This window comes from Talpa occidentalis, unplaced genomic scaffold (assembly GCF_014898055.3).
Source record: "Talpa occidentalis isolate TD23 unplaced genomic scaffold, MPIMG_talOcc4v2.1 talOcc4.3, whole genome shotgun sequence".
NCBI classification, from domain to species: Eukaryota; Metazoa; Chordata; class Mammalia; order Eulipotyphla; family Talpidae; genus Talpa; species Talpa occidentalis.
In genome coordinates, this window is record NW_023603184.1 from 42,592,587 (window position 1) to 42,615,052 (window position 22,466).

General features: G+C 37.9%; 1 protein-coding gene across 1 annotated transcript in view; it reads right to left on the minus strand.

Moving 5' to 3' along the window:
• GAB2 (GRB2 associated binding protein 2) overlaps positions 1-22,466 on the minus strand; it is a 170,374-nt gene that overhangs the window by 50,964 nt on the left and 96,944 nt on the right. The window contains exon 2 of the mRNA XM_037523042.2: positions 10,668-10,968. Within this exon, the coding sequence (XP_037378939.2) occupies positions 10,668-10,968 (301 nt within the window). The remainder of the gene's footprint in view (positions 1-10,667; positions 10,969-22,466) is intronic.

A 22,466-nucleotide genomic window follows, 5' to 3' on the forward strand; every position in this document is an offset into this window, starting at 1 on the left:
AATGGAAAGACATCCCCTGCTCATGGGTTGAAGAATAAACATTATTAAAATGGCCATCCTACCAAAAGCAATATACAGATTCAATGCTATTCCAATCAAAATTTTAATGTCATTCTTCAAACAAATAGAACAATTATTGATGAAATTCATATGGAATCACCAAAAACCCCGAATAGCCAAAGCTCTCCTGAAAAAAAAAAAGAAGGGAATGGAGGCATCACACTCCCAGACTTCAAACTATACTACAAAGCCATAATCATCAAAACTGCATGGTACTGGAACAAGAACAGACATACAGACCAATGGAATCGAATAGAAAATCCAGAAATAAACCCACAGATTTATGGTCAACTAATCTTTGACAAAGGAGCAAAGACTATGCACTGGAGCAAAGAAAGTTTGTTCAATAAATGTGCTGGGAAAACTGGGTCGCTACATGCAAAAGAATGAAGCTTGACCACTACCTCACACCATACACAAAAATCAACTCAAAATGGATTAAAGAACTAGACATAAGACCTGAGACCATAAAATACATAGAAGGTAAAATAGGTGAAACAATACGTGATATGCACATCAAAGACATCTTTACAGACACATCACCCAAAGCAGTGATAGTGAAGGCAAAGATAAACAGCTGGGACTACATCAAATTAAAGAGCTTCTGCACAGCAAAAGAGACAATAACAAAAACAAAGAGAAACCCCACCGACTGGGAGAACAGTTTTGCACCCAACACTGATGATAAAGGACTGATCACAAAAATCTGCAAAGAGCTGATGAGACTCAGCAACAACAAAGAAAATAATCCAGTCAAAAAATGGGCAGAAGAGCTAAAAAGAAACTTCTCTGAAAAGGAAATGCAAATGGCCAACAGACATATGAAAAAATGTTCAACATCACTTGTAATCAGGGAAATGCAAATCAAAACTACCATGAGATACCATCTTACACCAGTGAGAATGGCACATATTAAAAAAACTAGCAACAACAAATGTTGGCGAGGGTGTGGAGAAAAAGGATCTCTCCTGCACTGTTGGTGGGAGTGCAAACTGGTCCAACCACTATGGAGAGCTGTGTGGAGATTCCTCAACCTACTAAAGATAGAGCTTCCATATGATCCAGCTATTCCACTCCTAGGTATTTACCCAAAGGACACAGAAACATCAATTCCAAAGGGCACCTGCACCCCTATGTTTATAGCAGCACTATTTACAATAGCTAAGCTTTGGAAACAGCCCAAATGCCCAAAAATAGATGACTGGATCAAGAAGATGTGGTACATATACACCATGGAATATTACTCAGCATTCAAAAAAGATAAGCACATGCAATTTGCAGCAACATGGATGGCGCTGGAAGGGATCATGCTCAGCGAAATAAGCCAGAAAGAAAAAGAAAAATACTGGATGGTCTCATTCATAACAGGAATCTAGAAAACTTAAATAAGGGACCAGGAAAATGAATAACTATAAGAAAGTGAAAATCAAAATCAACAAACAACTATGAACCAGAGACACTTTTTGGGGGGTGGGGGACGGGGAGGGGAGGGATTGGGGTCAAAATAAGGGGGTTGCAATTGTATGGGGAATATAAAAATAAAATTAAAAAAAAAAAAAAGGAAAACTTGCCTAACCCTTTAGACAAAAAAAAAAAAAAAAAAATTAAAGAGTTAAGGAAATATATCCTTTAATAGACAAGGCTGTTGTCTAAACTCCAACTCAATTATCTGCCACCCCATTAACGCTGCCTCTCCCTTTCCTCATAGAGTTGTTGGCACGCAGCTGGCATCTCCATCCTTGGCTGATGCCTGTTACAACTCCCTGCATTATAGGGCTACATGTCTGTCCCTAACCACAGACTGATGTATGAGCACTAAAACCCCACTTCTGTAGCTTCCATGTTTATGACAGGGACTGGAAAAGAATAAGTGCTCAATAAATGTTTGCTGAATAAATGAGTGGCTGAACAATGTGTGAGTGAACAAAACAAAGCAACCTCAGAGAATGTGGTTCTATATATTTGTATCTGAATTGTACTTAAATCCCATAGTCAGAGTAAGTAGTACCTAAGTATAGTACACAATATAAGAATATAAACTATTTTCTAAATATGTGATTAAGAAAAAATATATTTACACCAAGAATTATTTTTGCTCCATCTTAAAGTGAAAACGCAGGTCCCCTTGTTCGTCTTTTTCTTGGTAAGAATACCTCTAATCCCACAAAGAAAAGATTCAATTAGAAGCAATTTCTTTCTTGTTATTTTTTTTCTCCAATCACGCCTTTTCCCTAAAAACCTGAGGTACTCTTTGGACACTGAGCTGGTGGTGGTATGTGGGCTGGTGTCTCCATCTCTGGTGATACCTGTTATAGCTTTGAGATTTAATAAGGAATGAGATAAAGGGAAAAAAATACACACAATCTATGAAGCGTATAAATGACAAAGATTTGGGGAAAACAGGAAATTCCACACAGCAAGGAAAGATTATACCAAAGAACTTAAGAGTGGAATGGGGGCTCATAATCCTTCCACAAGAAAGATAAAAATCACAGAATTCCTAGGCAGAACATTTAGTCCAGACATGACTGGCTAGAGTTTGCAGAGCCCAGTGAAAATGCAGGTCTCTTTGTTCAAAAATTAAGAACATCACCACAAATAAATGGAAGATACCTTGTGTTTGTGGATTAGAAAAATTAATATTGTTAACATGTTCATATTTCCAAGAGCAATCAATAGATCTGATGCAGTCTCCATGAAGAGTCTAACTGCATTAAAAAAAAAATAGAGCAACAATCCTAAATTCATATGGAACCAAAAAGATTCCAAATAGCCAAAAACAATCCTGAGAAAGATGAACAAAACTGGAGGTATCAAGCTTCCTGATTTCATATTACATTACAAAGCTATAATAATAAATGCAGCTTGGCAGTGGCATAAAAACAGACATGTAGACCAATGGAAATAGAATTTAGAATCCAGAAATAAACCCATGCATAAGTGGTCAACTAATATTTGATGAGGGGGGCCATTATTCAATGGGGAAAAGATAGTCTCTTCAATAAATGGTGCTGGGAAAACTGACAGCCATATGGAAAAGAATTAAATTGAATCTCTATCTTACACCAGTCACAGAAATTAATTTGCAATTAATTAAAAATTTAAGTATAGGAGCTGAAACCATAAAACTCCCAGAAGAAAATAAGAAATAAATAAGAAATAAAACTGCTGGATACCGATCTTGACAATACTTTTTTTTTTTTTTTTGGATATGACAATGGAAACAAAGACAACAAAAGCAAACTAAACTAACAAGTGGAATTATTTCAAGCTTGGAAGTCATAGAGAAGGATATAAACAGAATTCAAATTGGGAAAGAAGTAAAGCTATCATTATTTGCAGACAACATAATAAACATAAAAATCCTAAAGATTCCAGTATAATAAATAAGCACAACAAAGTGGCTGGTTAAAAAATCAATACACAAAAAATCAATAGCCTTCCTATAAAGCAAAAATGAGCTAAAAGAGGAAGAAATCAAGAAAAAAAAACCCACTTACAACTGTATCAAACAGAATTAAAGAGGAGTAAGCTTAACAAAGGTGGTAAAAGACTTCTACAAAGAAATCTATAGGACATTGTTAAATGAAACAGAAGACCCAAAGAAATGGAAACATATTGTCTGCTCATGGATTAAAGAATGAATATTATCAAAATCACCACCTTACCAAAAGCAATGTACAGATTCAATGTGATCCCTATCAAGTTCCAATGGCATTCTTCAAAGAAATAGAAGATACATTACTGAAATTCATATGGAACCACAACACCCTGAATAGCTAAAGCAACCCTGACCAAAAAAAAAAAAAAAAAAAAAAAAAAAGAGAATGTAGTTAGTACGTGCCCAGACTTCAAACTATGCTACAAAGCTATAATAATCAAAACAGCATGGTACAAGAGCAAAAACAGACACAAAGACCAATGGAATATAGTTGAGAACCCATAAATAAGCCCCATCTGGACAATTAATCTATGACAAAGAAGCCAAGAATATAACCTGGAACAATGAATGGTACTGGGAAAATTGACAGCCATAGGCAAAAGAATGGAACTAGGTTGCCACATACAAAAGTCAACTTAAAATGGATAAAAAGACTTGGATGTAAGACCTGAAGCTATAAATTTATAAAAGACAACAGAGGCAAAACACTCCATGACATAGGCTTCAGAGATGTTTTGTGGATTCATCTTCAACAGTAAGGAAAAAAAAAGAGAATATAAACAATTGGGACTACATCAAGCTAAAACACTGCTGCACAGTGAGAGAAACTGTCTTCAAAACAAAGACATCCAAATGAATGGGGAAAAATATTTTCACACCATACATTTAACAAAAGGTTGATATCTAAGATCTACAAAGAACTCATACAACTCAACATAATGAAAACAAATGGTCAAATCAACAAATGGGCAGAAGAGCTAAGTAGGTTATTTCTCTAAAGAAGACATACAGATGGCCAACAGACACATGAAATAATGTTCATGTTTACTTATCATCAGGGAAATGCAAATCAAAATCACAATAAGATACCACCTTACACCTGCAAGAATGGCTTACATCAAAAAAAAGTGTTTCTTTCTGGCTTATTTAGCTTAGCAGGATCCCTTCCAGCTCCATCCATGTTGCTGAAAATTGCATGAGTTTATCTATTGTGCAAAAATGAAAAATTATGTAAAAAAATACATAAAATAAAAAAATAAAGTGTTGCAAATAAGTGTTGTTAAGGATGTGCAGAAAAAGGATCCCTCATACACTGTTGGTGGGGATGTAGACAGGTCCAGATTTTATGGAAAACAGTATGCAGATTTCTCAAAAGACTAAGAATAGATCTACCATCTTACCCATCAATTCCATCCCTAGGTATCTACCCTAAGAATACAAAAACACTAATTCCAAAGGCAATACGAACTCTTATGTCCACTGCAGCATTATTTACAATAGCTAAACTGTGGAAACTACCAGGGTAACCCAAAATAGATGACTAGATCAGCAAGGTATGGTTTATACAGACAATGGAATACTGTCTGGTCATTAAAAAGAATAAACTCTTTCCATTTGGGACAACACAGATGGAACTGGAGGGTTATTGTGCAATAAGTGAAATACGTCAGAAGGAGAAAGACAAATACCAAATACCACTTATACGTGAAATATATAGAAATAAAGTGTCAGATAAAGACAAACTAATAACAAACCTTAGAAATCTGATGGTAGAAATGAGGCCACCAGAAGATAAGCATCAGGGGGACACAATGGACTCTAATGGGTGCTGTTATGGTGGGTGTGGTGTAGTGACAACACAGGAAATGGCAGGTTCTACACCTCTAAAACACAACATTGTAAATCAGTGTTACCACAATTAAAAAACCCAAAAAGGCAAACTAAGAAATGGGAGAAAATATTTTCAAACCATATATTTGATAAGGGGTTAATATAAAAAATCAGGAACTCATATAACACAATAGCAAAAAAAAAAAACCAAAAACCCATAAACCAATGAGCAAAGGACATGAATAGACATTTTCCCAAAGAATACATTCAAATAGCCAACAGGTAAATGAACAGGTGCTCAACATCACTATCATCAGCAAAATGCAAATTGAAACCACAGCAAGATATCACCTCACACCTGTTAAGTGGCCATTATAAAAACAAATAAGGGAGACAACTATTGCTGTTGAGGAAGTAGAGAAAAGAGAACACTTGTGTACTGTCAGTGGAAATTTAAATTGGTATAGTCACTATGGAAAATAGCACAGATTCCGCAAAAAATTAAAAATAGAACTACCATATGATCCAGCAATTCTACTTCTGTATATTTATCTAGAGGGAACAAAATCACTACCTCTAAAACAAACCTGCACTCCTAGATTCACTGCAGTATTACTTATAATAGCCAAAATATGGAAACCACCTAAGTGTTCAATGGATAAAGAAAATGTGATATGTATGTGTGTGTACACATACATCATACACAAATATGTATCACACTTACATACACATACATCTAAATATTAATAATGGGATATTATTTAGTCACAAAAAGGAAGAAATTCTTCAAGTTACAACAATATGAATGAACATAGGAGGAATTACGCTACATGAAGTTAGACAGGAAAAGACAAATGCTGTAATAATCTTACTTATATGTGGAATCTAATAAAACCAAGCTTAGAAACAGAGAGTAGATTTGTGGTTGCCAGGAGCAGAGGTGGGAGAAATGGGTGAAGGTCATAGGATACAAGTGTCTAGTTATAAGATGGGTAAGTTCTGGGGATATAACATACAGTATAGTGACTACTTAGTGACACTTCACTGCATATTTGAAAGTTACTAGGAGAGTAAAAAGTTCTCATCACAAGAAAAAATTTTGTGATAATCATGTGTGGTGATGGATATGACTTAATATGGTGATAATCTCACAACATAAACAAATACTGAATCATTATATTGCATACTTAAAACTAATGTATATAAATCAAATTCAATTGAAAAAATCATGTGTACCTTACACAACTAGAAAAAAATTTAAGAACTTCAAGATGACGACAGTAGAGAGTGAAACCAAATATGGGGTTAAGGGTGGGGCCCTATAAGACTGCATAGGTCACATTCCCATGCAGTTAGCCTTAAGTCATGATAGCCCAAGCCCAGCTTGTTGTCAGAACCACTTGAAGAACTTAAAAAAAGAGATTATTCACCAACCATAATTTTCACACTTTAAAATTAAAAATTAAGTGGTTTTAGCAATATTTTCAAAATTATATAACCATCACCACTATCTATTTTCAGAACACTTTATCATCCCCCAAAGAGACCCTATACTTATTAGCAGTTACTTCCCATTCTCTACTCTCAGCCACCAATCTACTTCCTGTCTCCACGAATTTGCCATTTTGGACATTTTATGGAAATAAAACTGTAAACTATGTGATTCTTTATGTCTTCCACTTAATGTAGTATTTTATGGAATGTAACAGTATTTTACTTATTTTCTGCCTGAAAAATATCCATACACACATAATGTTGTTTACCAATGGTAATTTGAAAAATTACCACTGTTCTCTGTAGCGGCTGTATCATCTTATATTTCCACCATCAATGTATGAGCAATGAATATTTCCTCACATCTTTGCCAACACTTATCACAGTCCATCCTTTTGATTGCCACCCTGTGTATGAAGTGGTATCTCACTGTGTTTTTGACTTGCATTTCCCTAGGGGTTGATGATGTTCAGCATCTTTTCACATGCTTATTGGTCATTTGTATAATTTCTCTGGAGAATTATCTACTGAGATACTTTGTCCATTTAAAAAATGGGATCATGTGTCTTCTTGTTTGGAAAAATTTTCTCCCATTCTGTAGGAGGTGCTCTTGAAAAAACTATTAATTCCTTAGCCCTAAATCAGATCTACTGAATTGATATCTATAAGATGATGATCCACTATATTTGGGAATGAATAATACAGATTGATGCTTTTCAAATTTTAATGGGTACAGAAATAATGAGGAAATCTTAATAAAGTGCAGATTCCCATAGAAACAGAAAATCACCATTAGAATACCACCATAATAACTGTTGTAAACATGACCCATTGATGAATACTACAATCAATGGGCAGAAGTTTAAGGAGAATAGGATACTTGCACATCAATAAAATTTTCCTCCAAAATGCAAATGGCCAACAGGCATATGAAAAAATGTTCAGCATCACTTGTAGTCAGGGAAATGCAAATCAAAACTACCATGAGATACCATCTTACACCAGTGAGAATGGCACATATTAAAAAAACTAGCAACAACAAATGTTGGCGAGAATGTGAAGAAAAAGGAACTCTCCTGCACTGTTGGTGGGAGTGCAAACTGGTCCAACCACTATGGAGAGCTGTGTGGAGATTCCTCAACCTACTAAAGATAGAGCTTCCATATGATCCAGCAATTCCACTCCTAGGTATTTATCCAAAGGACACAGAAACATTAATTCCAAAGGGCACCTGCACCCCTATGTTTATAGCAGCACTATTTACAATAGGTAAGTTATGGAAACAACCCAAATGCCCAAAAATAGATGACTGGATCAAGAAGATGTGGCAGATATACACAAATGGAATATTATTCAATGGAATATTATTCAGAAATCAAAAAAGATAAACTCATGCCATTTACAGCAACATGGATGGCGCTGGAAGGGATCATGCTCAGCAAAATAAGCCAGAAAGAAAAAGAAAAATACTGGATGGTCTCACCCATAGCAGGAATTTAGAAAACCTAAATAAGGGACCAGGAAAAAGAACAGCTATAAGAAAGAAAAAATCAAAATCAACAAGCAACAAGCAACTATAAACCAGAGACACACTATGGGGTGGGGGTGGGGGCGGGAGGAGAGGAGGGATTAGGGTCAAAATAAGGGGGGTGGAATTGTATGGGGAATATAACCAAAATGAAAATGTATACATTGTGCAAAAATGAAAAATGATGTAAGAATTATAAAAAATAAAATATATTAAATAAAAAAATAAAATTTTCCTTCAAAATACTTGTTAATTACAAAAGCAAAGATAGTAGCTTTACACTAGAAGAAGACAAATGCCATTTTAACCAGGTGATCAAGATTAACATGACCATTAATAAGACATAGTGACATCATGTACTTCCTGATACCACACACTGGGAAAGGCACATCACCTTTGTGGCAGTCTCCCCCAAACCAATAACCTCATCATAGTCACGAAAAAAATAGGACAAACTCAAATTGAGGGATGGTCTACAAAGTCCCTAATGAGTCCTCTTTAAAAGTGTCAAGAAGGACAAGACAGGCAGAAACCGTCACACTGGCGGAGACTCAGAGACATGGCCACTAAGTGTAATGTGGCATCTTGGACGGACCTTGAACAGATAAAGATACTGATAAAAAACAAGAAGCCAACCAAGCAAGCAAAGGAGATACACTAAACTGCTTGCTCTTTATAACTGTACCATAGTTAAGTGAGCAGCTAATGTTAGGGAAAGATGAAGGAATAATGTATGGGAACCGGATGTCATTTTTGCAATTCTTCTGTAAGTCTAGTATTATTTCAAGTTTCAAAATAGGAAGTTTTAACAATATGCAATTTTTTACCCTGAGGGCTGAGCAGAAGTCCTGTCTTTCTGATACGTTTCAGGAGAACCTGATGCTGCTGGTTCATAAATCCCACTGAGTATGAGATGCTAGGCTAATCTTATTCCTGAATCACAGTCACCTGGAGGGTTTGTTTGTTTGTTTAATTATTTGTAGAAGAACTGGGGTGTAGGCAAGAGGTACGGGGGTGAGAGAATTCACCAGAGACAGAGTGTGGAGCACAACAGGTGGATTTTACTGAAATACACTGCTAAGGGGAATGGTGGGCGAGACAGGAGAGGTCTGCTGTACCATATGTGGGTGAGCTCCCGGCTGGGGATTGAACTCAGGCTTTAGTGGTGATAGCACTGAGACTTAACCCCAAGGCCACCAGGGAAGCCCACCTGGAGAGTTTTTCAAAATACAGATTGCTGGGCCCCATCCCCAGAGTGTCTGATTCAGTAAGTCTGGGATAGAGTTCAAGAATTTGCATTTTCCTAACGGGTTCTCATATGATGTTGGTATTGCTGGTGAGTTATGAATGATTTTTATATTTTTAAAAGGGTTAAAAAAGGATAAAAACAGGACTATGAAACAGAGACTGTAAGTCATCTAATATATTTCTAGAAAATGGTTGCGGATCCCCAGACTCTTGCTTCTCATAATGAAGCTCTTAAGACACCACAGTCCAGGTCTCACCTCTCAGAGATTCGATATTAACTGATTGGCCTGGGGCCTTGACATCACTATTTTAAAAATTCTTTTTAATTCTGATGTGAAATCAGGTTTAAAAACTACTGGTTTTGGTTTTCTGCCTGCCTCTGAAAAGACCTGCTCTACAGTCATCCCAGAGTTGGGGGTGAGTCCAAACTGGCATCACAGAGCATTTCTGCAATTTAAAATTCATTTCAGAAGTTGAGCTCCTCTCTTGTGAAAGTTAACAAAGCCTGAACATAAATCAGTATTTCCATCTTTCACCCATTTCCCCTGCCAAGTGAACATAAATGAACTGGTGTATAAATGGTGCGTACGTCAATAATAAAAGATTTCAATTTTTTTTTTAAAAGTGGCAAGTGTAACTATACAGGATGGTCTGAAATAAATGGGTTAAACAGACAAAGATGGACTCAAGAAAGTGCCAAGGTGTGACTGCCCCATGGGATGGCTGGTAGGTAACAGGGCACAGGGTGCTGCAGCAGGGAAAGTACAGGGGAGCAGGGTGTGGGGCTGAGGAACAGGTAGGTGAAGGAACACCTCAAAGTACTTTCAGCTTCACCACAATTCCAACATTTCCTCCTTTCCCATTTGAGCCTAATTGGGGCCAAGGGTCCCTTTAGAATTTGGCCAACCCTTTCATATCTGACCCTTTGCCTATTCTTCCTCTCCAAAGAGGAATGCTTCTAACTACAGCCTGCTCTCCTTGCTCAAGGGGCTCAGTGTATCCAATTACTAAGCCTCCTCTACAAAGCACCTTGTTACTTCGGTGGAAGATCCATTTTTGTCCTACCTGTACTCTCCTCAGCCTGATTGAAGCCACAGATCTGGCAGATGCTCTGGACCCACTTATTCATGTCCTCCTCTGTCTCGGCCACCAGGTAAAAGGTGCGCTCGCTGGTCTTGATGTCAAACACGAAGCTGTCCTGCAGCTCCTTCTTGTTGAAAGTCAGGCCTGCATCCACCTGCTCACAGAAGTTCAGGTTGATGATCCGCAGGGGCTTCTTGGAGTGATCATTCTTGTAGTACTCCAGAACATCTGGGTCGCCACTCATCCTGCCGCTCCGCAGGATAAACCAGCGTTTCTTCCAAGCCTGAGCAGGAAGGGGTAAGAACAGGGAAACAGGCCATTAGTCATTTCAAAGCTTTCCTCAGCATCACTTGGTTACTCTCGTGCTGCAGGCTGAACACACCCTTATTCTCCCTTTCATTATTTCCCCAGAATTTCAAAAAAGGAGGGTGATATTAGAAGGAACGTTAGTGTAGCATTTCACTATGGAAACAGGGTCTTCCACAATGAAATGAGATATAGCATTCCCACTTTTCAGATCAAGAATTTTGATAAAGAGTAAAACACAGTAGAGGAATTAGCCCGTTAGGATAGAATAGACACAAACCCACAGTATCCTTAAGTTGTGTAGAACTTGCAAAACCTTAACATTTCAGTTTATGGAGAGAGACTCCATGGTGAGTTGAAGCAAAAATATCACACAGCAAATAGCAGAAAAACTAATTTCTTAACTTTCAGTATAACATTCTTTTTACCAAATCGTGATGCCTTGGAAGAATCACAACATGTAACTTCAGCATTTCTTTTTTCTGTTTCATTTTCTGCTATATTCCTAGTATTTATAACAGAATATACACATATTAAATGCTCAATATGTATTATTGAATGAAAGAACCCTTATGTACTCTTCTTCATTTCATCTCTTCAATAGACTGAGCAATTAGTGTGGTGAAAAGATAATGCATATAATGGAGAGCTCTCAGTTGAGTTTGTGCTTTACAACTAACTTGCTGCGTGAATTTAGATTAAGCTATTTACCTCTTTGGATCTTTAGATTTTTCCCTCATCTCTATAATAAAAATCAACACCACCACCATCTGCCCTACCTATCTTACGGGTTTTTATTATGCAAATGTACTCAAGGCACTTTGTATCCAACACCGAAGTACTAAAAAAAGCACGGATTTGATTATCACAATTCTTTAGACCCCTAGGACCTCCACTCCTTTAATCCTGCCACTGCTCATTTCCCCCTTCTTTCTGCTCTTATTTCCCTCCCTACCCTACTGCATTTCTGTGATTCATCATTACAATCATTTCCTTGCTTCTCTCTCCATTCCTCTGATGTATCTGGGAAAACTACAATCCCGGCCAAGCAATGTTCTGCCTACGCTGCCTATTTCCACTCAGCTGTACACAGCTGGAGAAAATCAGTCTGGCTATGTTGAATGATCTTATTTTAAATTCAGATGGGCCCTCAGGTTGCCCGACAATCCCACTGCTTTCATCTAGCCATGACTTTCTCCTAGTCGTTGGCAACTACCTTTGAACGTACTTTAAACTCCCTACACCTCCAACCTCCCCCTTTACAATACTGGTTTACAATACTGCATAGGTCTCAGCTGTATAGTTTCTCACCTCGGAAGTTGTATGTATCAACCCACACCTGCCACCACCCTTTATTTTATGAGGAAAATATAAGCAATCAAAAAAGAATCTACACATGCTGCATCACATCTACCAACCTGCCTGCATCAGTGGCCAAGTACTCTTTATTAGAAAGCAGGGACAGTTCGTCCACTCACTCTAAGGCATCTTCCTTCCCTTGTGCATACCCTCCCACCTCCATGGGATGCCACCTGCACAATGCTCCCCTTCTCTGGAATTGCTGCATCATTTTCTATCCATAGTCGGATCATTCCCATCAGGACACCAACTTCTCCCATCTCAGGAAAAAATAAAAGTTTGATCCCACATTCCCCTTCATTTGGCTCTGTTTTTCTACTGCTCTTTATAGTAAAACTTCAAAGTTTTTCCTATTCTTTTCTCCAAGAATAGTCTAAATCAGGGATCAACTACTCCCCCCCTCCCAAATATTGCCAAAGACTTCAGTCCTGTTAAATCAATGCTAGGGCTTTGCTTGACCTCTCAGCAACAGCTGATAATAGTTTATTATTCTCTCATCTTTGAAGAACTTTATTCAGCAGTTTATTTTTCAGAAAGTTATTATTCTCTCCTATTTGAAGAACTTTCTCTATTCAGAAAATCTTCAGTGCTTCCTCTCCATTTTCATTTCCTTGGCCTCTATCTTTCCACGCCCATATTGGTTTCTTCTCATCTGCCTGATTTCTAAGCATTAGATTGCACCAACATTCAATTCTCAGGCGCTCTCCCTTCTCTTTCTACTCCCACGCCCTAAGTTATTTTATGTAGTTTCACAACTTAAAAAGACATCTAATTGCTACTACAATTCCCAAATTTATATCTCCAGCTTAGGTCCATCTACTAAACTCGTGTCTTATATCCAAATCTTCACTAATAGGTACCTCAAACTTAATGGGTTCAAAATTGACTCTTGATAGCCTACAAATCTGTTCTTCCTGCAGTCTTTTCCATCTCAGCTGTTAAGAACTCCAGACTTCCAGTTGTATAGACCAAAGATCTTGACATCATCATTGACTCCTTTCACATTTTACAAGTAATCCATTAGCAAATCCTGTGGATTCAAGCAATTCAAAAGAGATCTACATTTTGACCATTTCTCTGCACCTAAATGTTATTCAGTTGGTCGAGGCTACCATGTGTAGTTTTCCTGCTTCCACCTTCTCATCCTGCAATCTACTCTCAACACGGAGACCAGAGAACACGATGCAAATCAGAACATGTCAATTCTCTGCATAAAACTTCTAGTGGCTTTCCACCTCACTCAGAGTAAAAGCCAAAGTCCTCATCAGGGTCAATGGGCCTGACAGAATGGTCCTTCATCCTACATCTCCCACCTCATCTCCTGCCACATCTCCTCACCTTGCCCATTCTGCTCTAGCTACACTGGCCTTAAACACTACCAAACATATTCTTGCTTCAGGGTCTTTGCTTCAGATGTTATCTCTGCCTGGAATACTCCCCCAGATATTTCCATTGCTTACTCTTCCCTTCAAGTCTCAATTCAAACATCACTCTATTGAAGAGGTCTTCCTGATCACTCAACCCCCACATTCTCTTTCCCCCTCACCCTGCTATGATGGTCTCACTAGAACACACCAGCTGAAAAAGCACATTTTTGTTGCTTGTCTGCACCCACCTTCCAGAATGCAAACTCTACAAGGGTAGGGATTGGTTCTTTTTTTCCCATGTCACATCCTCAGTATTTAGAATAGTGCCTAGTGCACAGCTGATGATGAATAAGTATGTACTGGATTAATCAATAATTTTCTTACATGAACTCTTTCTAGCATGTAGTAGGTCATGAGGATATAACTAGTGCCTAATAAGTCTCATACTGAAATGATAATTAAGGTATAGCCAGACAGAATAGACCTCAGAAAATTAAAAATGACTACTATTCATTTGCAATCACCTGAAATGTTGCCCAGCTCACCACTCACAGGACTCTGTGCTTCTATGTGTACATGCTGCCGGTGCATGCATACATATGTAAGTATGTGGGTAGCCAGACACACTGTTAAAAGTTGTTAAGGGCCTCCCTGGTGGCGCAAGGGGTTAAGACGCAACCTATGAAGCTATCCGCAGCCACTGAAGCAACAGTTCGATCCCTGGGAGTATTCACATGGCGCAGCAGACCTCTCCTGACTTGCCCACTGCTCCCCTCAGCAGTGTATTTCAGTACATCTGCATGTTCTGCTCCCCACTCTGTTACTGGTGAATCCTCTCACCCCCTACACCTCTGGCCTGTACCTCAGTTCTTATATGCATAAAAAAATAAATCTTTAAAAACAAAGTTATTAATAGTGTGTGTTTTAGTACTTGTCTGTGGAAAGAACCCCCTCTGAATCGCTACTGTGCAGGTACAAGCAAACACACACACACCCCTCCTCATGAACCAAAAAAAAAAAAAAAAAAAAAAAAAAGGAGCTTGCTAGAGAAAACATCAAAGCTGTTAGGTTCTGCTTGCAAGGAAGTGGTGCAGGCTGATAAATGGCTGCCTAAAAGTGCTGATAAATTCATGGCTCTGAACAGGCAAGGTTGTCAAGTTTACTCCCAAAGTCACATTTCTCTTCTGCCTCACCACCTTTTCTTCCACTCCACACACATTTGCTTTTGGAACCAAACAATTCACAACCAAGCAACTCCAAAGAGTATATGGCTCTCATGATAACCTTCCTGGTCTCCTTCACTGAGATGGAACAAATTCTCTATAGCTCCTAACATTTTCAGCGCACTTTTCATGGCATATTATTTTTTATGGCATATTACAGATATTTTTTGTTACTTCTTGCCAACTAAACTACGAACAATAGCTCGTCCTAATTCTCTTTGAGTTTCCATGGTAGACACTTGTTAAATGTTATTAAGCAGAACTCTTTATCATGGCACTTTTTTTTTTTTTTTAAATCTTCCAGGTTCCCTTCCTTCCATCCATCTATCCAACAAGTATTTATTTAGTGGTTACCTTGCTACACTTGTTCTAGATGTTGAGGATACAGCATGAATTCATGGTCTCCTAGAACAAATCAGCTATTATTCTCCAAAGGTGCCGCATAATTACATGACTTTGCACATGTCTTTGCACAAGGTGTTGCTTTTTCCTTCAATGACTTTCTCCTCAGCTCATCCATCTGGAAAAGTCCCATGTATTCCCAGCGCTGGCTCAGGTATCACTTCTGGAAGTCCTTTACTAACTTCCCCAGTAAGAGCTGGTCCTCCTCTCTTGTGTTCCCTAAAAAGCTGTACTTTCCTTGGAATTTATTCCCTCTGCTTTGACATTTCAATTGTTTATGTCTTCCTCCCTTTCAGCCCTAAGCATGTTAAGGTTAGGGTCCTGTTAACCAGCAATTTCTTGGCAGCTTTCTTAGCTCACATGGGAATTTGGTAAAGATCTGTTGACTTTTTCCCCCTAGGCAACAGATACATTAATTTATAAAAGCAGCTAAAAATATAAGCTTCCACAGTAGGAAGTAGGAACGGAGGATAGCAAGGAGATGACAGAGAAGAGAAAAAGATAAAGGTACGCATGGATTCTCTAGGACATGAGTTGTTAAACATCTTGTTCCCTTCATTCTGTTAAGTGCAGTGTCCATGTAATAAATATTTATAAGGAAGTCTGGGCGCTTCAGCTTGACAGTGTCCCACAATACACAAATGAAAAATTATTGTAGGATTACTGACACATAATGCAAGGAGAATGTGGGAACATGAGTGCTGAATGTTATTAAGGAGAAAGCTTTTTCAGGACTGTTCTTATATCTATACAAAATCTCTTAACAACTACTAACTCAAAATGGATCATGAATTTGAATGTAAAATGCAAATAAAGTTCAGCAAAATTTAAAAAAATTATATAGCACAACCAAGTGGGTTTTTATTCCAAAGATGTAAAACTCATTCAATAGTTAAAAATCAATCAAAATAATCCACCATATTAACAGGCTAGAGAAGAAAAAAGCCATACAGTCATATAAATCAATGTTGAAAAAACATTGGACAAAATTCAATACTCAGTCATATTTTTTTGAGATAAAAATTCTCAAAAAATCTGAGGCGGGGGTAGTTTCTCAATTTGATAAAGAGCATCATGAAAAGACCAACACCCACGTTATACTTTGTACTGAAAGACTGAGTCCTTTCCTCTACGATCAGGGGAGAAAGACAAGGACCACCGTTTTCACCATAAAAATGCTGAAAAGTTCTAGTCAGGGCAATACAGCAAGGGACGGTTATAAAAGGCAGAGAGACTGGAAAGGAAGAAAAAAAGTCCCTATTTGCAGATGATGTGATTGTCTACACAGAAAAACTTAAGGAATCTACAAAAGAAACTACTGGGTCTTATAAATGAGTCCAGCAGGTCATAGGATATGAGATTAAACATACAAAAATCAATTTGCTTCTATATACTATCAAATGAACATGTGGTCACAGAAAATTAAAACACAGTGTCATTTATAGTCACTTTAAAAATGAAACAAGCACATGACAGGATTGTTCAAAACTACATAATAATGATGAAAGGGCAAAAAGCTAAATAAGTGGTGAGGTATATTAGAAGACTCAACAAAATACACCTTCCCATACTGATGCCAGGTTTAACACAATTTCTATCAAAGCCCCAGCATGAGTTTTCATAGAAGTAGGCAAAATTATTCTATAATATATATGAAAAGGAAAACAAAATATAATCATTGGGACAATTTTTGAAAAAGATAAAAGCATGTTAAAATTTCAAAAATTATAGCAAAACAAAGTGTTGGCAATGTGGCCAAAAAAATATAATCAGCACTCAAGCATTGCTGATGAGAACTAGAAATGATATAGCCATTCTGTAAAACAGCTGGTCTTTTTCTTTTTTTTTTTTAAACGTAACTACTACATGACCTAGGAATTGCACTCCTGAAAATTTATACCATAAAAATAAAGATTCATATTTATACAAAAATTTTATATCTGTGAGTTTTATTTACAATAGCCACAACCTAGAGTAATATAGGCGTTCTATGGGTGAACTAAATTGTGGATTATCCTTACCATAGAATACTACTTAGCAATATTGGAACAAGAACAGACACACAGACCAATGGAATTGAATAGAAAATCCAGAAAATGTTCAACATCACTTGTAATGAGGGAAATGCAAATCAAAACTACCATGAGATACCATCTTACACCAGTGAGAATGGCACATATTAAAAAAAACTAGCAACAGCAAATGTTGGCGAGGATGTGGAGAAAAAGGAACTCTCCTGCACTGTTGGTGGGAGTGCAAACTGGTTCAACCACTATGGAGAGCTGTGTGGAGATTTCTGGACCTACTAAACATAGAGCTTCCATGATCCAGCAATTTCACTCCTAGGTATTTACCCAAAGGACACAGAAACATCAATTCCAAAGGGCACCTGCACCCCTATGTTTATAGCAGCACTGTTTACAATAGCTAAGCTTTGGAAACAGCCCAAATGCCCAAAAATAGATGACTGGATCAAGAAGATGTCGTACATATATACCATGGAATATTACTCAGCATTCAAAAAAGATAAACACATGCAATTTGCAGCAACATGGATGGCGCTGGAAAGGAGCATGCTCAGCAAAATAAGCCAGAAAGAAAAAGAAAAATACCGGATGGTCTCACTCATAGCAGGAACCTAGAAAACTTAAATAAGGGACCAGGAAAAAGAATAACTATAAGAAAGTAAAAATCAAAATCAACAAACAACTATGAACCAGAGATACACTATGGAGGGTGGAGGGCGGGGAGAGGAGGAATTGGTGTCAAAATAAGGGGGTCGCAATTGTATGGGGAATATAAAAATAAAACTTATAATAAAAAAAAGCAAACACCCATTGAAAATTAAAAAAAAAATACTACTTAGCAATAAAGGAACAATGTACTGACACATACAAAATCCTGAATGAATGACCTGACAATTATGCTGAGTGAACAAAGCCAATTCCACAAAGTTACCTACTGGATGATTTCACTTATGTAACATTCTTGAAATTACAGAATTCAGGAATGGCTAGCAGATTAGTGATTGCCAGTGGTTAAGGAGGCGTTAGGAGTGGAACAGAAGTAGGTATGACTATGAGAGGGTGGTGTGAGAATCCTCACAGCAGTGGAAACACTACAGATCTTGCCTGGATCACTATTATCATCCTTGTTGTGACACCGTAGTATAGTTTTGGAAGATGTTACCATGGGGGTAAACTGGCAGAGGGGACATAGGATCTCTGTTATTTTTACAACTGCCTGTGAATCTAAAATGATCTCAAAATAAAAAAGTTTAATTAAAAAAACAGTAATTCAAAGAATTCAACCATTCATAGATAGGAAGTGTATTAAAGAAAACCTTAAGGAAGAAATGAGTATTTCTCTGAGAAGTAAATATCATGACAGAAGAGTTGTTAACAGTTGGCTAGTGATTATAACCAAGTCCAGCTGTCTACAATCTTTCCCACTCAGGATTGGAAATATGAATAAACTTTAGAGCTCGGGTTCCTGAGCAGGAGGGCACAAAATGAAGTGAATTAAGAGTCACTGGTAGTTATGAACCTACCAAGCTACCATCACCTAGGAAATCTTGGCGGTAAAGGCAAAGGCAGGTGTGATTCTCCGCTGTGTGGAAAGGAAGTTCCCAGAGGAAAAAAAAGTATATAAATAATGTGACAGTCAGTTTCTGCCATTTATCTATATACCAGACAGCGGCCAATGATGAGTCATTTGCTAGTCTATGCAGTCCCCTCCCATTCTGAACCATAATGAACAACAGGATAAAGTATAATGTGTGACACCTGAGGCTAAGTTATAAGACACTGCAGCTTTTTTTTTTTTTTTAAGATTTATTTATCTATGCATACAAGAGCTGGGGTACAGGCCAGAGATGCAGGAGGTGAGAGGGCTCACCAGAGACAAAGTGGGGAACAGAACAGGCAGATCTCTGAAATACACTGCTGAGGGGAGCAGCGGGTGAGACAGGAATGGTCTGATGAGCCATGTGGGTTGCTCCCTGGTCGTCCACAGATTGAACTCGTGCTGCAGAGGTTGCAGATTGCTTCATAGTGCGGTGTTTAACCCCTTGCACCACCAGGGAGGCCTGACACTGCATCATCTTTCTTTGGGACTTAGTCTCTTGGGTCAGCTGCCATATTATATGAACACTCAAGCAGTACTAAGTAGGACTTACACAAGGCGAAGACATTGCCTCCTGCCAATTGTGTGAATGAGACAGACTTCTTAGAAAGAGAGTTTTCAGTCCCAGTCAAGCCTTCGGATGACTACATCTGTAGGCAACTTTCTGATGCAATTTCAGGAGAGACCTTGACCCAATAAGTTAAGCAGCTCCTGAATTTCTAATTCACAGGAACCATGTGAAATAATATTTTTCGTTTAAGCCAGTAAATTTTGGGGTAATTGATTTTGCTGCAATAAATAAATATATAAATTTCATGTTCCACTTCCAGGGCTAGGTGAGTGTAAACAATGATAACACTTGGAAGAAAGCCTTGTCTAGAGATTAGAAGATAGACTATCAGGCCAAAAGAAGAATCCAGAAACATACATAAATGGTAACTAGATTTTTGTTAAGAAGTGATACAGAAGTACAGTGGAGAAAATAATTGTCTTTTTTATTGGAACTAGGTCAATTCCACAACCATGGGGAAAGATTCTCGATCCTATTTCATGCTATATGTGAAAGTTTCAGATCATTATAAGCCCAAATGTGTATGTGAAAACAATAAAGCATTTAGAGGAAAATAAAGGCAAATATCTTCATGTCTTTGGGGGAGGCAAAGATTTCTTGAATAGAAAAAAGACATTAGCATAAGAGAAAATGTAATCAATTGTATTACATTAAATTTAATTTTTGGTACTCAAAAGACACCATTAAGTAGATGAAAAGTCAGGTCATGAGAATGGCAGGAGATATTTGAATGAAGGACTCATATTCAGAAAATACAAAAAACTACAAATTAGCAAGAAAAAGATGGTTCAATAGAAAAAATGGACAAAAGACTTGAATAGGTGCTACACAAAAGAACACATCCAAATGACATTAAGCATGTAAAAAGATGTCAATTTCATTAGTCATTAGGGAAATGCAAATTAAAACCACTAGACAGCTGCCAGAATGGTTATAATGAAACAGACTGACAATAATAATCGGGGGAAGGATATTGAACAACTGAAAGTCTCATTTAGAAAACTTTGGAAGTATCTACTAAAGCTGAACATACCTAGGACCCTGATAATATACCCAAAATAATTACGTATGTATATTCATCAAAATGTAAGTATTGGTATGTTGATCACAACATTATTCATAGTGACCTACATTGTGCCTGCCTTCCTGGACTCTATTTCAAGCACTTGTTAACAATAGTCTGGACTACTGTCAGAGCTTCCTAACCAGTTATCCTAATTTAATATTTATGTTTTCAATTTAATTCTCCTAAAGCAAATTCTGATCATGTTATTTCCCCACTATCTAAAAACTTAATGCCTGCTTATCACTGGCGCAGCAAAGCAAAGTCCAAACTCTGTGGCTTGGTCTTTTTTAATTAAAAATTTAAAAACCTGGGCCTCCCCAGTGGCGCAGTGGTTGAGCGCTCAACCGCTGCGCTGCGAAGCTGCCTGCAGCCTCTGCAGCGCTGGTTCCATCCCCAGCCACAGGTGAGGGTCTCACATGGCGCGCAGACCTCTCCTGGTGCCCGCTGCTCCCCTCAGCAGTGTATTTCATCCTTCTGCCTGTTCTGCTCCCCGCTCTGGCTCTGGTGAATCCTCTCACCGTCCCGCGCTTCTGACTGTACCCAGTGCTTGTATAAATAAATGGATAAATCTTTAAAAAAAAATTAAAAACCTTTTCAATGTAGTAAAACATACATAATATAAAATTTACCATTTTAACCATTTTTAAGTCTCAATAACCAAACACATAAAAGGGAACATACACAATACTACTATTTTGAGAATTAAGTAATATTAATAAATGTGAAAGTACCTAGGGGCAAACTCTGATAGGGGTCAAGTACATAGTTACTAAGTCTAAAGCTGCCCAAGGAGATTCTGAGATCCCATAAATGGCAAAAGAGTTACTGTTAAAAAAGAAAGGTACATCAGATTTCCAATTTAGTGTTCTTTGTACTATCTCATCATTAAGGAAGCATTATTTTGTCTTTGCCCCATATGATAAAACAGCAACTCCTCGGCCTCCCCGGTGGCGCAGCAGTTGAGCGCTGGGTTACGAAGCTGCCCGCTGCCTCTGCAGCGCTGGTTCGATCCCCGGCTGCTCCCGGCCACTGGAGCAGGGTCCCACATGGCGCGCAGACCTCTCCTGCCACCTGCTGCTCCCCTCAGCAGTGTATTTCGGTCCTTCTGCCTGCTCTGCTCCGCTCTCCGCTCTGGCTCTGGTGAATTCTCTCACCCTCCTGCACTTCTGACTGTACCCAGTGCTTGTATAAATAAATAAATAATTTTTTTTTTTTTTTTAACCTACTGGGAAAATCTTATAAAAAAAAAAAAAAACCCAAAAACAAACAAACAGCAACTCCTCCGAGTTCTACCTTTTTTGGTTGGTAATACCTTTTGTCTCTCAGACTCAAATTCAACTACCCCCATTCAATTCTTTCTGCTACTTCACTGTTCATGTTAAATCAGTGCACTCCTTATGTGGTGTTCAGTAAAACAAGTACAAATACGTTGAGTGATAAATAAAAGAAGCAAGACTCCCATGTTTATTGCAGTACTATTTATAATAGTTAAATTATGGAAACAACCTAAGTGTCCCCAAACAGATGAGTGGATCAAGAAGCAGGGAATCAAGGTTTTAGAGAATGTATGGTTAAGAGTATAGTGCGGAGGAAAGAGAAAGAATTTTGAATGAACATGAGCGCAATGGAATATTACTCGGCAATCAAAAGGATACTATTGCCAATGGAGGGAACTTGAAATGATAATGCTAAGTAGAATAAGTCAGAAGGAGAAAGGTAAATATTGGATGAGGTGTCACTAATATGTGGAATACAGAGAAACCAAACTAAGAGACAGATAAAGATAAGCATAAAAACTCACCCTGGAAAGCTGACTCTACAATGGAAGCATTCAGAGGGGGAGGGGTGGGGAGCTTAGAGATG